A 16,187-nucleotide genomic window follows, 5' to 3' on the forward strand; every position below is an offset into this window, starting at 1 on the left:
TTTTTTTTTTTTTTTTTTTTTTTTTTTTTTTTTTTTTTTTTTTTTTAATACAATAAAACTTAAAGCTAGCCTTATCTAATTACTATATAAATCATGACCGCGTGGAATGGTGCCAAGAATACTGGCTGCATTTCCGCGCTGGACAGCCAGGCTGATCCGCTGCGCAAAAAATGAGCCAGCCCTTCTGTCACCAGTTGAGGCTATTAATCGCGGTGAAATGTCTCGTAAAAAATTTTTAGCACTAAGACTCCATGGCCCCAGGGTCTCCACGGCAAACGGCGTTGGTGTTGGCGTTGGCGTTTAACCTACAATCAGCAAATAATTTGCTGATTGTAGGTTACATTTATAAGTTGTCAATTACAATTTTTGTTTCGAGCTACAATATACCATATTATGCTGTGCAAATTTGAATAGGTACACAAACAGAATTTTTAATAGGAATCCTTACTATTACTGCAACACAACAATTATTTATCAATACAATCGCTCAAATATCTCATTATTAACATATTCAATTCTTATTATTTTGCATTAAAAAAAAAAATTTAATATTAAGTAAGTCATAAAATTATTATTAGGTATCTAATTAATGGCAAAAGGGCAGTTTCAAGTATTTCTATTATGTCCTAGTAAGTACATACAAAAAAAAAGTTATATGTCAAATAAGTTAGTAAAAATGTACATTTCTTAAATTTTAAAATTTATATAATCTCCAACCGAATTGAATTGGCGGATCATTAACCAGTCAGTAATCTTATTTTTAAATTTGTTCAAAGGTAAGTCAATTAAATCTTTTGGCAACTTGTTGTAAATTTGAATAGACATTTTTTTTATACAATGCATGTTAACTTACCTAATCATTGGCCATATTAATTTATTTCCCCGCCTGCTGTCTCTTCCGCGTATATCATCCAAAGTTTTAAATTACTGGCTATATTTTTTAACAAATATGCAAATTTCTTTGATATACATGCAAGGCAATGGTAAGATCTTCAATTTTTTGAATATTGGTTTAGCGCTATCCAAGAAATGTGCGCCAGTTATCGCCCTAACACACTTCTTTTGGGCTTTGAATGCCCTCTCGAAATCTGTCGAGTTACCCCAACTCGACAGAACTGTTGCTTTTAATACATAATTTTTAATATGATCTATACATCTGTAATAATTAATAATTAAAATTCAGGGAACTCTTATAGGATCACTTCGTTGTCTGTCTGTCTGTCGCGTCTGTCGCGTCTGTCGAGGGAATGAAAACATAGTACAGCAGGGTTAGCATGGGCGGGGATATAATTTTCTCCCCGGGGAAAGGATAAAATCTTTATCCCCTCCGACAGCTTTATCCACTCTCCGAGCATGGGCTCACGGGTGGATATAATTATCCACAGTGAATAAAACGGGGGACTTTTCGGTTTTTGGATCTTTTCCTTTACCTTTATTGGGTTAATGGTAATTGGTATTTGGGACCTATGTTGGGTTTATGTTGGGGTTCCCAACCATATTCCAAACATAACCCAAACATAACCCAAACATAACACAAACACAACCCAAACATAACCCAAACACAACCCAAACATAACCTAAGCCCAACAGGTACCGCGAGACATGTTTTGATTTTTTAAGTTCTATGAGAATAAACTTAAACCCACGTCTAATGTCGAGGATAAAATTGTCCCCGAATTAGGGATAAACTTCTCCTCTCCCCTGTTGCCGTGCTTTGAGAGGTGGACAAGTAAATTTTATCCCTCGTCAGTGGATATAATTGGGGGATAAAATTTTTGTCTCCTGCCCATGCTAGGGGGGCAGGGCAGGTAGGTACCTACTTTCCGTTGAGCTAGAATCATGAAATTTGGCAGATAGCGCGATGTAAGTAAAATTCAAAATTCTTTTAGAATTCAAATAATTTATTCAAATACCCTTATTATTCAGTACCTACCCTTATTATATCAGTAGGTACCCTTATTATAAATGCGAAACTGTGTTTGTTTGTTGGTTTATTGGTTTGTAGGTTTTTCCTTCAATCACGTCGCAACGGTGCAACGATTCGACGTGATTTTATGCATGGGTATAGTTAAAGACCTGGAGTGACATCAGTGGCGTGCAGGTCATAGAGGCATAAATGCACTGCTTACCCCAGTTGCAATAGCTCAATGCATATTCTTCATTATGACCTGCCATTAAACAGGTTCCTACCTAACTAATGCCTACCCTGACTTCAAACCCTGTGCACGCCACTGAGTGACATAGGCTACTTTTTATCCCGGAAAATCAAAGAGTTCCCACGGGATATTTAAAAAACCTAAATCCACTCGTACGAAGTCGCCGGCATCAGCTAGTAGGTAATAAATAGTACAGGAAAAATTTATAACTGTAAGATATTATAGTGAATGATCATAGTTATGTCCAGTTGTCATAATATAATTTATCGATGAATATGTAATAAATTAGAAGATTTTTTAAATTGTTTTAATTTATAAACCCTGTTCTTTAACTGTTAAATAGTGATGTGCAGTGCTTAAATTATGCAATTTATCGATGAATGAAAACATTTAAAATATAAAACGAAAATATTTACAGTAGTCGGTATGAAATGATATTTATTGTACCTACATCGACCTTTAGAACGAGATTTCGGCTTTGTAGAGCGTTGTCTGTTTCACTCAATTTGTGACGTTTTGTCGGTCTCAACGACAGAAAGAACGCTCGACGAAACCGCTATCTCTTTCTAAAGGTCTATATTCATATTATATCAGCGATTATTTATAGGGATACCTATACTTAAATTGGTTATCTAGGAACGATACAAAATTGCATTTGCTGCAATAAAGTAACGTAGGTAGGAAAAGAATAGAATAGAATAGAATGTTTATTTATTCATGTAAACTTTTTACAAGTACTTATGAATAGTCAGGTAGTTTTAATTTACCACTAGGTAGGTACGTACTTAGTAGAATATTTTTATAACAGATAGTAGGTACTATTACCTTTGGGAAATTTCGCACATCTGAGTGTAATTTTCTATTCTGATGAAAAATTCTACATAGTTGTTAGCTAAGAGCTAACAACTAAGTCTAAGAGCTTGTTTATAATTATAGATAATCTATAGAGGTCAGCTGCGACTGCTGACCAGTGACCAGTGACCACCACCAGGCGTTATCGCAACCAGCAACACCTCACAAAACATACAAATTCTCAAACGGGAATACCGGATACTCTGTACGGAACTGTGAAAAATACACCTATCCCTTTTTCCCACCACACACAACCTTTGCCTTTCGCGTTGATAATTCAGTCGCCGTCTTTATCTCGCCTGCAGAGTACCGTCATGCTGTTACTAGCTATACGGGTGTAGCATACGCATCAGTAAACTATTCAATTTTGTGTTTTGCCAAGTTGGAGTCGATCCGAATTAGACTCACTACATGTGTTTGGTGCGTGTAGGTACGTTAATAGTGATCGTCAATTTTTACGATTTGTACCTAAAGTGACTTATTTATTACGAAAAGTGAAAAATGGTTCTGTTGCACAGTAATCGCCGTCTGGGGCGCGCATTTATTAGATACATATAGACTTTGAAAGTTGTGAAGTTTTTGAATCGGGGCAAGGAGTGTGTTGTAAAAATATTCGTGCATTGTTGATTTTTTGTGATCGCTGCAGTGGCATAAATTAATGAAAAATGATTGCAACGAGAGGTCGTGTTGTTGATGTGAGTGGTTTTTTGTTTACATTGTTTTAAATTAACATTTAACTATTTATTTATTTTTAAATTCCATTACAAGTTTACCAACCTACCAAACCTTACCTGGTTGTAAGTGATGATGCAGTCTAGGATGGAAACGGGCTAACTTGGAAGGGGTATGGCAGTTTTATTAAACCCGTACCCCCCTTTTTGGATTCTAAGGGGAATCGTACGTGGTATCTAGCCACGACCAAAGCCTCCCACCAGACAAGACCAGAGACTGTTCATAAATTATAAATCTCTAAATTGCCCCTGCCGGGAATAATATAAAACTAACATATTTTATTACTTACCAGTGATTATTTATTGCCTATAATACCTAATATTATTTTTTATTGTTTTCCTTATAAAACGTCATTGGTATATCACGTCTAAGAAGTAAGTAGGTAGGTAGGTACCTACTACCTACTACCTACATGAGGAATGAATGTATTTTTTCAACAATGTCGAAATAAATACAGTTGGGTACAGATAAGGTATATAGTTGGATCCAAATAAATGTAATACCTATTAGAAAGTAAAGTGGACGTTGGTAGAAAGTTTTTCTATTTTTCTCCGAGTTTGCTAACTTGCTGATACAGAGAACTGGCATAGACCCAGGTTCTAGTTGTTACTATTCGAGTTTTATAAGTAGGTTTTATTTAAAAAAAAATTATTAATGTTCAACCATGAATTAAAAGATTATACACCTATGATTGATACATATTTACGCCCTATTGACGTCTCTATGTAAATATTATACACTATATATAATATTTTTTAGGTTTCTTTTCAATCACTTATACTAAAATATATAACTGTCTAAGAAAAAAAGAAAGATTTTTAATAGGTAGGTAGGTAGATACACTATTAACATTCTCACTCCAAAAGTTTTCCATAGTTAGAACTTAGAAGCCTTCGAATAATGGAACCCCTTGAAGTTAGAGCCCACGTGGTTTGAACCACTACTATACCTAATAGACAATCACGGACCGTACCGTATGGAGAATTATACTTATATTTCCATAGTTAAGTCGTACCTACCTAGTTAGAGTAAACATTACACACATTAAAATTCTAAGTATTTATACAAAAACATTGAATCACAGAATATTATAATAGCATGATTAAAGTAAGTAAATATATGTAGGTATACCTATAATTCCATTGAATGGCGATTCCAATTAAAATGCCATGTAGGTTTATTTTTAAACGAACAAAGCAGTGTTTGTTCTCGGCAGATGACATATATAATAGTGTCGCAATAATATATGCTTACGGCTAAAAATAACTTGGATTAGTGATGCGATCGTAAAATGTTAAAACTGCTCACATTTTAACATGTTTATTTATGGACTCGTGTTAACTGGAGTGGCACGAAAGTGCTAATTAATAGCCCATCGCGAAAATAAATGAAGTGAAAATATGTGACGGAACTCGGAAATTAATCAGTTTCAAGTTTCGTAAACTAAGAAAGAAATGATAAAAAAGTAGGCAACCAAACTAAAAAAACAAGATAAAGTTTAAAACTAAAACCCAACTAGATAACAAGGTACCTACCTACTTCTCTTAATAAACGCTGAAACATTATAGTGAAATTGCTTTTCTGTCACTTATTTAATATTGGGATATATATTATGTATTTATATTTTATAAACTCTGCATTTTCTTCTCTATCATTTGACAGGTATCCCATTCGATACCTACAATAGCAAAAAAATATCTAGAGACCCCACTTTTTTTGATGTAACATCTGTCGTAATATTAGGGAGGTATTAATTTTGTTCATATAAAACGCCATTCGGACTGTAACGCATCGATTTACACTTTATGCATCAAAATTATTGACAGTTTGGGCACTCCTGTGAAACATAAGTAAACACAAAAAAGTATATCTACATTGACTGCTAAAATCATAGTCCTTTCTTTCGCTTTGCCGTTGTCTCGTAAAAGGAGAATTAAACCCCAATAGGTAAGTATTTATACAATAAAATATCTAAGTAGGAAGGTACATAAAAACATACAGACATTCGTACGAGAGATTAGTGATTTGACTAATCATGTCCAATTAAGTAAGATTATTTTAAAATAATTATGATTTTCGCTGGAGTTTCCGGCATTGTAGCTTCCTATTCCTACGTAAAAATTTATTGAAACTTTTCTAGATCTTAAAAAATCTAAGTAAACACCTCAACTGATATTATTGATTAAGGTAAATAAATAACCAAAACGACTCGTTTCAATTCCCATGATTCTTCATACACTTTTAAAATAACGTAACCTAAGTAACTAGTGATGTCCTGTAACATTCGTAGAAAATATCGATAAATTCATTTTCACTTATGTATTTTGTACACGCCATTATTAAAATTACAATTATTTTTATTGTTTTCATAATTTTTGTTTTTAAATGTTTATAAAGAGCTACCCTACTTATATTTTTGTTTAAGTACCTATGTGCCTATATCGGTTTTTCAGAAACCATGAGTTTTAGTTGAGTGTCTGACTCAAAGAGAAATGAAAACGCTTAGAAACTAGGTAACACGTTGTAATAAAATGATTATATCTACTTAATTAGGAAGGTATACAATTATTTAAATATTTAAGTATCTTAAATAATTTGAAGTTTAAAAAAAACAACATTAAATTAAAACTAAAATAAATTAAACTAAATCTAAAACCTCATCGAGACCACCGCAGCGAGGCATTGTACCCAAGATGCTGGCAGCATTACCCCAGCATCCATACTAATATTATAAATGCGAAAGTGTCTCTGTATGTCCGTCCGTCTGTCTGTCTGTCTGCTAGCCTTTCACGGCCCATCCGTTCAACTGATTTTGACGAAATTTGGTACAGCGATAGCTTGCATCCCGGGGAAGGACATAGGCTACTATTTATCCCGCAAAATCAAAGATTTCCCACGGGATTTTTGAAAACCTAAATCCACGCGAATGAAGTCGCGGACATCAGCTAGTATTAAATAAATTAAATTAAACATATTATCCTACCTACCATCAGGTTAGAAATGCAGCCAAGCGTTAATATGTCGTGGAATAGAAAAAAGTTAGTAGACTGCTAAGTAGTGGAACGGAAGTGTAGTCAATTATATTAACAATTAAATGCCAGCTTCCGTAACCTCAATAATACAAGAGAAGTGTCAAGCCCCATCAATTGAGAGGTCCGCGCGCAATCGAGTTAGCCGTAGATCTTTGACCAGTCTAATTACTTGTTACTGCCGCCTCACTTGCTTCATGACTCTTGATTCTTGTGTTCTGAATGATAAATGTAGTGCTTGTGACAAACAGTGTTTTATATTTACATGTTTGTTTTTGTAAAAAAACCGGCAAAGTGGTAGGTAGGTCTTATAGCAGACATTAGGGGAAAAATCTGAAAACCGTGAATTTGTGGTTACATCACAAGAAAAAAATTAAAATGTGTTCATAAACAAATATTGCTGTTTTCGGCTTTCAAAGTAAGATTGCTATATCAAGTGGGGTAGGTATCATATGAAAGGACTTTACATATTATTATTTATTTTTAGGCATAATAGTTATGGATTTATCTTGCAAAATATAGATAAAATACGATTGTAGTACGGAACCCTTCGTGCGCGAGTCCGACTCGCACTTGGCCGGTTTTTTACGTCTATAAAGCATCAATGAGCAAATTAGCTGTGGTTTACATTACTAACAACAAAGTATGGCCAAAAAAGTGTGATTTATAGTAAAAGTGACGTAAATGTTAGTGAATCACTGAGTTTAACGAACTAGCACCTATTATTACAGCTGGAGTTACCAACGGGGAACACGCCTAGGAGTAGACATAGAGGGGTTTCTTCCTCCTTCCAGTCAGCAGATTGTTGTCAGAAATCAGCTGCGCGATTGCGGGACGACAGCTACAATGTCACGATCGCAATCACCTCTGATTGGTTGACGCTAGCTCATTATTGGCTACAATGCATTCTTGCAACAAGAATCGCACAAATTCAGCCAATCACAACAATTGAGATTGTAATAATGATATATGCAGGTTATACGAAATCAACCTAATATCAGACAATGCAACAGCTCGTTGGTTCACTTATATGGCCGCAACGGCTCTCTTTTTGAATATACTCTACTTATAAAAAAAATGTCTTAGCATCATTAAAAAAAACTGAAACAGGAATAATTTACGGGCTTATGGCCGCCTATTTTTGACCCAATGGTCCAGTACTGTGGTAAAGAGAAGCGCGATAGTAAAAAGTGCCGCATTACTTTTTGCTACCTTCAAAGTTTAAACAGTTTTTAGGATTCCGTACCTCAAAATGGAAAAAAGGAACTCTTATAGGATCACTTCGTTGTCTGTCTGTCTGTCAAGAAACCTATAATAGGGTACCTACTTCCCATTGACCTAGAATCATGAAATTTGGCAGATAGGTAGGGCTTATAGCACACGTAAGCGGAAAAATCAGAAAACCGCGAACCATCACGAACAAATAATTAGTATTTTCAAACTTCAAAGTAAGATTACTTTATTATATTATGAAAGGGCTTTACCTGTACATTCTAAAACAGATTTTTATTTATTTTTGATTTATCGTACAAAATGTCAAAAAATACGACTGTAGTACGGAACCCTCGGTGCGCGAGCCTGACTCGCACTTGGCCGGTTTTTTTATCCAACTAAACGGTCGTGGTTACTGTTTAGCACCATGAAAAACACTACCAAAAAAAGTCGCTGCGAGTATTTTACTAACGGGACTTCTTCGTAAGGTTAATTTTATAAGTCTTCCGGCGAAACTGGTTGTCTTTTTATATATTGTATCTAGCTATCCATCCGGCCAATTAATTAAGATCGGATCTACTGTGAGATCAGATCATATAAATTATTGACTTCCGTTTGGAAACTTTTTCTTAAAGAAAAGTAATAGTTACCTACCTAAATATCTTCTAAAAATATATAAAAGGAAAGGTGACTTACTGACTGACTGACTGACTGATCTATCAACGTACAGCTCAAACTACTGGACGGATCGGGCTGTTGGCATGCAGATTGCAGATAGCTGACGTAGGCATCTGCTAAGAAAGGATTTTTGAAAATTCAATCCCTAACAGGGTGAAATAGGGGTTTGAAATTTGTGTAGTCCACGCGGACGAAGTCCCGAGCATAAGCACGTCTTAGACCTTTGAAAATATTCTTTTAAAAACACAACCCTTCGCCTCGGCCTCAGTCGGGTAATAATAAGTAAAACACTGATTAATATAAGTATTAAGTACAGTACGCGCCAGAAAGTAAGGTACATCAACCTTTAGAAGGAGATAGCAGATTTGTAGAGCATTGTCTCTGTCGTTGAGACCGACAAACGTATTTTTGGAAAAGTTTTTCTAGATCCTCTCTAAATTATGTTTCATGATAGGTACAATATTATATGAGGTGGGTGCATTTAAACCGGCTTTAGTGATGCGGGCGCATTCCACGCTGCGCTTGTACAGGTCACAGAATTCCTAGGTATAGAATACCTAGGTATAGAAATGGTAAGAGAGCCTTAGTTGTCACCGCATTGATGTCTAGTGAATCATCAGTGTGCATTCCACGCACCACGATCTTGTGCCGCCCGAATCCACTAGCTCTTCTTCAGGGGTCATCTCCGTTTGGTCGGATCGACCAGACGGGGGTACGGGCCTCGAGGCTTTGCCTCCTTACCCGGCTAGCTCGATCAGTTTAATGGTTCAAGTGGGGGTTTTACCAACGCTGCGCTTTCCGATGCGAGCTCATAATTCCAGCATCAAGATAATTATCTCTATCTTTTTGTACTACTACACATTGTTTTTGTATCATCATCATCATCATCATGATCAACCCATCGCCGGCTCACTACAGAGCACGGGTCTCCTCTCAGAGTGAGAAAAGTTTTGGCCATAGTCTACCACGCTGGCCAAGTGCGGATTGGTAGACTTGTTTTTGTATACTTAATATCAAATCTAAAATTTCTTTCAGAACTACATTATTTCATGCATACTTTTTACTGTCTGTGTTGACTTCTTTTATGATGAATTGTATCAACGTTAATGAGATGTAAAATCTCATACTAAGCACAGACTTCTACACTACCATTTCTATTACATAATTAGGAATTCTGTGTTACAGTTTACGCAGATTTACTGCTTATGTAATGGAGTTGCCGTCAATTAGCTATCAACTGAGCTAATGTTATAAACATTAAACATGCGCACCGCACTTCGCGGCCATCTTGTTTCTATTTTTATGCACATTGTTGGATGTATTCTAAAATAGCACAACGCTGTTAATGCAATAAATAGATATACTATGTATCATGTAGTTAACGGAAATGTAGTTTTTATGGGGGTTAATTACCTAAGTAGGTACTTAATCCAGTTGCATGACAGTCGGTTAAAGTTATGTTACGGTTAGCGTTAAACTTAGAGTACCAATAAAAAGGAAAGTGGTTGCACAATTTAGTACCTATTCATTCCTCCATGGAAAATTTCGCCCCAAGAGCTATTTTGCTTTTATTGTAACGTAAGGAGCCTTAGCCTCCTGTCATGCAACTGAACCTTAGTAAGGTACTTATTTACTTAGTATCCCACTGGCTTATGCTCGCGACTTAGACTGCACAAATTTCAAACCTACCTTATTTTGTAGACAAATAGTTACCTATTTATATTCTGCAAACGCTTTCCATTTATTCACCCTGGTTATAAAGAAATCTTATTTTTTATGTTGCTGATATTGAGGTTATATTTAATTAACACGTCTTCTTCAAAATAAATGGATGTTTACGATTCTTACTGTAATTGTGGATATTTTCAATGATAGGGTAAAATAAAAGTCGCAGTAAAACATATAATCGTAAAAATAACACATTTTTTTAAATTAATTTATGTTTTGACACGTTGCGACACGCCACAAAAGGGGGCCCGGCCCGTTCACGGGCGATCTCCTTTCCTTAACTACGTAAGTATGAGCATACAATATATTACATACATTCGAAATAGGTAAGTACTATTTCGAATGACTTTGATGAGGCAAGCAATCTTTCCATACTCTTTCTAAGTTAGCCCGCTTCCATCTTAGATTGCATCGTCACGATCATAGTCTGGCTAACTTGAATCAGAATAAAAAAAACTAAATTCCAATCTCGGTAGGTAGGTACCTACTTTATTGCACTCAGATTTATTCAGTATGCAAAACAAAGATAAAGTATTTGTTTATGCATTCTTATTCATGCGGCAGCCGGCACACGGGTGTCGAGTGGTGACTGTTGAGCGAAAAACAATAGAAAACCGATGCCTTTTGCCTGCTCTTGTAGACTGCGTGGAAACTTCGAGACCTTGTTACATTTTAATTTTCAATACGAGGTCTTTATCTACTCATAGAATGTACAATTGTACATAAATAGAAACGAAAAGTATGGAAAAGTGTTTTATTTAGATCATCATCATCATCATCAACCGATAGACGTCCACTGCTGGATATACGAGTAGATCTCTTGTAGGGACTTCCACACGCCACGGTCTTGCGCCGTCTGAATCCAGCGGCTCCTTGCGACTAGTCTGATGTTGTCCGTCCACCTAGTGGGGGGTCTTCCAACACTGCGTCTTTCGGTACGAGGTCGCCATTTCAGCACCTTGGGACCCCAACGTCTGTCGTTTTTACGAACTATGCCTATTGCCACTTCAGCTTCGCAACCCGTTGAGCTATGGTGGTTACTCTAGTTGTCCTGCGGATCTCCTCATTTCTGATTTGATCACGTAGAGAAACTCCGCACATAGCTCTCTCCGTCGTCGCCCGCTGAGTCACTCTGAGCTTTATTATGAGGCCCATAGATAAACTTTTACAATTAGTGTTTTCGAATTGTCAAGTCTAGCAGTCCTAATGCTTATACCGCTGCAGTCTGCACACTTGCAATGGTTCGGAAGGCCCGCCTCACTATAATTTTTATACCGAGATTAATCAGCAAGAAACTCGGCGGTTGCTCCTTTTAAAAAAATTATGAAGGAAAACATAGGGAATTTCATGTTCTACTAAATAACTACGTACGATCAAGACTACCACTTCGCAAAGCAGATTCTATTGAGAAGAGACGACAATAAACTCGTAATTCTTTTCAAATGGCAACATTTTACAATTTAACTAGCTTACGCTCGCGACTTTGTCCGCGTGGACGAATTTCAAACCCCTATTTCACCCCCTTAGGCGTTGAATTTTCGAAAACCGTTTCTTAGAGGATGCCTACGTCATAATAGCTATTCTGCTTGCCAAATTTCAACTCGATCCGTCCAGTAGTTTGAGCTGTGCGTTGATAGATCAGACAGTCAGTTAGTCAGTTAGTTAGTCAGTCAGTCAACTTCTCCTTGTATATAATATTTTTAACAATTTTTAAGGAATTATCGTAAACACGAATTCAACATGTACCTACCTGTTCAATTAGCATTAATAATAGATTTTGTTTTATTTAAAAAATATATATATTTATCCAATTATTATCCTATTCACAAAAGTGAATAATGTAACTTGCATTAATTAATTTCTAAAAATAAAGCCATTTATTTATAGACATCACCTTTGCCGATTTTGTCTGTCAATTTACATAACTCGTTATATCGCATTCCAGTGCTAATCGCGTATTATTTGATAGTGAATCTGATTAATTAGCGCCCACCTATTTTCACACGCTTTAAATACCTACCTAAATAATATTTCATGCACACTGTTGGATGGGTTCTAAAATAGATAGATATACTATGTATAATGTAATTAACGGAAATGAAGTTTTTATCGGGGTTAATTACCTAAGTAGGTACTTAATCCAGTTGCATGACAGTCGGTTAAAGTTATGTTACGGTTAGCGTTAAACTTAGACTACCGATAAAAAGGAAAGTCGTTGCACAATTTAGTTCCTATTCATTCCTCCATGGAAAATTTTACCCCAAACTAACAAAACTGAGATGTCAATCCATTTTGCTTTTATTGTAACGTAAGGACGATGACCTCCGTGGCGCAGTGGTAAGCGCTGTGGTCTTATTAGTGGGGGGTCCTGGGTTCGATTCCTAGCAGGGGTTTGAAACTTTATACCTAATTTCTAAATTTCTGGTCTAGTCTGGTAGAGGCTTCGGCCGTGGCTAGTTACCACCCTACCGGCAAAGCCGTGTCGCCAAGCGTTTTAGCGTTCCGGTACGATGCCGTGTAAAAACCAAAGGGGCATGGGTTTAATAAAAATTGCCATACCCCTTCCAGGTTAACCCGCTTCCATCTTAGACTGCAAACAAAGTACAAATAAAGCCATTTATTTATAGACATCACCTTTGCCGATTTTGCCTGTCAATTCACATAACTCGTTATATCGCATTCCAGTGCTAATCGCGGATTATTTGATAGTGAATCTGATTAATTAGCGCCCACCTATTTTCACACACTATAATACCTACCTATTTAATATTATTCATATCACTACCCTTATTATAAAAGCGAAAATGAGTTTGTTGGTTTGTCCTTCAATCACGCTGCAACGGAGCAACGGATCAACGTGATTTTTTGCATGGGCTACACTTATTAAGAATAGAATAAGGATAATTTATTTAGAATTTAGAATTTAGACACAAGAAACAAGTTTCCTACCCTCTGCACTAGGAAAACCCTGTATTGCAGAAGGCAGTTACAAGTTTTTTAATAATATTTATGCGAATGTGTGTTTGTTTGTTGGTTTGTCCTTCAATCACGTTGCAACAGAGCAACGGATCGACGTGATTATTTGCATGGGCTACCCTTATTATAAAAGCGAAAGTGTGTTTGTTTGTTGGTTTGTTGGTGTGTTGGTTTGTTAGTTTGTCCTTCAATCACGTCACAACGGAGCAACGGATCAACTTGATTTTTTCATGGGTATAGTCAAAGACCTGGAGAGTGACATAGGCTACTTTTTATCCCAAGAAATCAAAGTAGGACGTGACTGACTGACTGTTCAAGGATGAGTTGCAATTCATGATGCACTTTCGTAGTTACAAGGCGAGGTGAACGGGCCCAACTTTAGTTCTTTTTTATTTCAATGTTTTTAGGGTTCCGTACCTCAAAAGGAAAAACGGAACACTTATAGGATCACTTTGTTGTCTGTCTGTCGGTCTGTCAAGAAACCTACAGGGTACTTCCCGTTAACCTAGAATCATGAAATTTGGCAGGTAGGTCGGTCTTATTAGCAGACATTAGGGGAAAAATTTGAAAACCCTGAATTTGTGGTTAGGTACATCACACAAAAAAAATTGTGGTCATGAGCTAGTTAGTAATTAGTATTTTCAATTTTCGAAGTAAGATAACTATATCAAGGGGGGTATGATACTAGTATGAAAGGACTTCACCTGTGCATTCTAAAACAGTTTTTATTTATTTTTATGCTTCATACCTAGTTTTTGAATTATCGTGCAAAATGTCGATAAAACCCTTGCGAGGGTTCCGTACTACAGTCGTATTTTTTCGACTCGTTGCGGGAGCCTGACTCGCACTTAGCCGGTTTTTATTATATCAAGTACATGTATGTAAGTTTATAAAGTTGCGATTGCTGTAAACTTGAGACTGGATGAGTTTGTTTTGGGCTTCATCTAGACTAGGGCGCGTTAGGGGGGCATTTAAAAAAATTTAAAAAATTGACAACAAAAAAATTATAAAGATTACAATACTTTTGGTTTTTTCGTGCTCGTAAGCGCTTGACGGGTTTTAAGAACCGTTTCATTTGTAGTGCGCTCCAAACAAACGCAATTTTCTACAAACATTTTTACATTTTTCTTATTTACTATATTAATTATAAATAATCAATCAAACTCTATGATATTTTGTAAATAGTTTTAATTTTTAGATAGATTGTAGAAGTTTTGTAGATAGATAGGCCGCGCCACTCTAGGCAATAAAGCGTCAGTCATGAGTCATGAGGTAAATGTTTCTCATACTTACTAAACCTTATAGCTGCTCTTATACCTACGTTGTGATCCTAACTGTATAATATAAATGGAAACTTAATCTTTACTTATGCTTAGATAAAAAAAACTTGTTTGCAGCCAGTTTAAATAACGTAGACATTTAAAAATAGATTACTTACCGGTATCTTTATAGGTGTCTTTTTTATTTAACTGCTCTTAATTTATTCGCTATAGGCCTTTATAAAGGACATTTACGATATCGATGTATCGTAAAATAAAATTTATGTATTCTGGTGACTAGATATAATTATGAAGTTAGATTTCATTGATGCGAATCACAGTTTTGCTTGTATACGGTACGTTATCTAGTAGGTACCTACTACCTTTTTGATTTTATCAGATACAAGTTAGCCCTTGACTGCAATCTCACCTGGTGGTAAGTGATGATGCAGTCTAAGATGGAAATGGGCTAACTTGGAAGGGGTATGGCAGTTACACGGCACCGTACCCGAACGCTGAATCGCTTGGTGGCACGGCTTTGCCGGTAGGGTGGTAACTAGCCACGGCCGAAGTCTCCCACCAGACCAGCTAGATTCCCTAATTCAGTGTTCAACGATGAGTGATAGCCACGGAGCTCTTTTGACTATGGTTTGTTCTCCATTGCTGCTTCACTGAGTGATATGAAAATTACTTTTTCTTAAAAACCTTCAATGGATTAAAAATGAATGTGAAGTGAGCTCAGTGGCTATCATTCATCGTTGAACACTGAGGTAGCGAATCACGCCGCAGACCAGAAATTTAGAAATTATAAAATTCAAACCCCTGCCATCGAACCCGGGTCTCTTACTAATAAGACAACAGCGCTTACCACTGCGCCAAGGAGGTCGTCAAAACCTCTCTCTCTCTCTCTCTCCGGTCGTTCCTTCATTGCTGAAGATCGTGGTCCTGGCAAACTGCCCTCGAATGGCTTATCTGTTTCCATCGGCTTCTGTCGGTGGCCATTTTTACAATGTGATGAAATCCACACCTGCTGGACTCCTTTAGCTGGTCGGACCACCTAGTTGGTGAGCGGCCTCAAAACCTAGAACCTACCTATTATACTTATGAGTTTATGACGGATGTGAAAAATACTTAAGCAAAATGGTTATTCGCAGCGGGACTTCCATAAATTAATCGACATCTATTGATATCTATACCTACAGGGTGTAACCAACGCTAGCAAGAACTAAGAGCGGGGGCACACGATGCGTTGCGGCGGTGGTGCTACGCCGGAGCGGTGTCGCTGCGTCGTCTTGCATAGAAATATCTATTGCATGTCACACGATGCGCTCCGGCGCCGCACCGGACTTGCAAGTTGCAACCACCGAGACGAGGCAGGGAGGGGTGAATGCGTTGCGACCATAGAGCAGAAACAAAGAGGAGATGTTGTATTAAGATTTCCCTCTCGTCGTCCTCGACGTCACAATATCGAGTGACATTTTGCGGGGTGAGGGGTTGTGGAACGCCGCCCACTTCTCAATTTTCCATCTGCGGGTTAGTAGCAAAACTACTCGCTTAGCGACCTA

At 36.9% G+C, this 16,187-nt stretch overlaps 1 protein-coding gene across 3 annotated transcripts in view; it reads left to right on the forward strand.

Annotated features, from left to right (window-relative positions):
- The first annotated feature begins 3,281 nt into the window (after window positions 1-3,281).
- Window positions 3,282-16,187, forward strand: part of hfw (leucine-rich repeat domain-containing protein hfw) — a 34,435-nt gene continuing 21,529 nt past the window's right edge. The window contains exon 1 of one of the 3 annotated variants that reach the window (XM_069503509.1): window positions 3,282-3,707. In XM_069503509.1, the coding sequence (XP_069359610.1) occupies window positions 3,674-3,707 (34 nt within the window). In that variant the 5' untranslated portion in view covers window positions 3,282-3,673. The remainder of the gene's footprint in view (window positions 3,708-16,187) is intronic. The other 2 variants (XM_069503508.1, XM_034976442.2) reach the window with 2 other exon arrangements.

The sequence above is a fragment of the Maniola hyperantus genome, chromosome 15, assembly GCF_902806685.2.
Source record: "Maniola hyperantus chromosome 15, iAphHyp1.2, whole genome shotgun sequence".
In the NCBI taxonomy this organism is placed as follows: domain Eukaryota; kingdom Metazoa; phylum Arthropoda; class Insecta; order Lepidoptera; family Nymphalidae; genus Maniola; species Maniola hyperantus.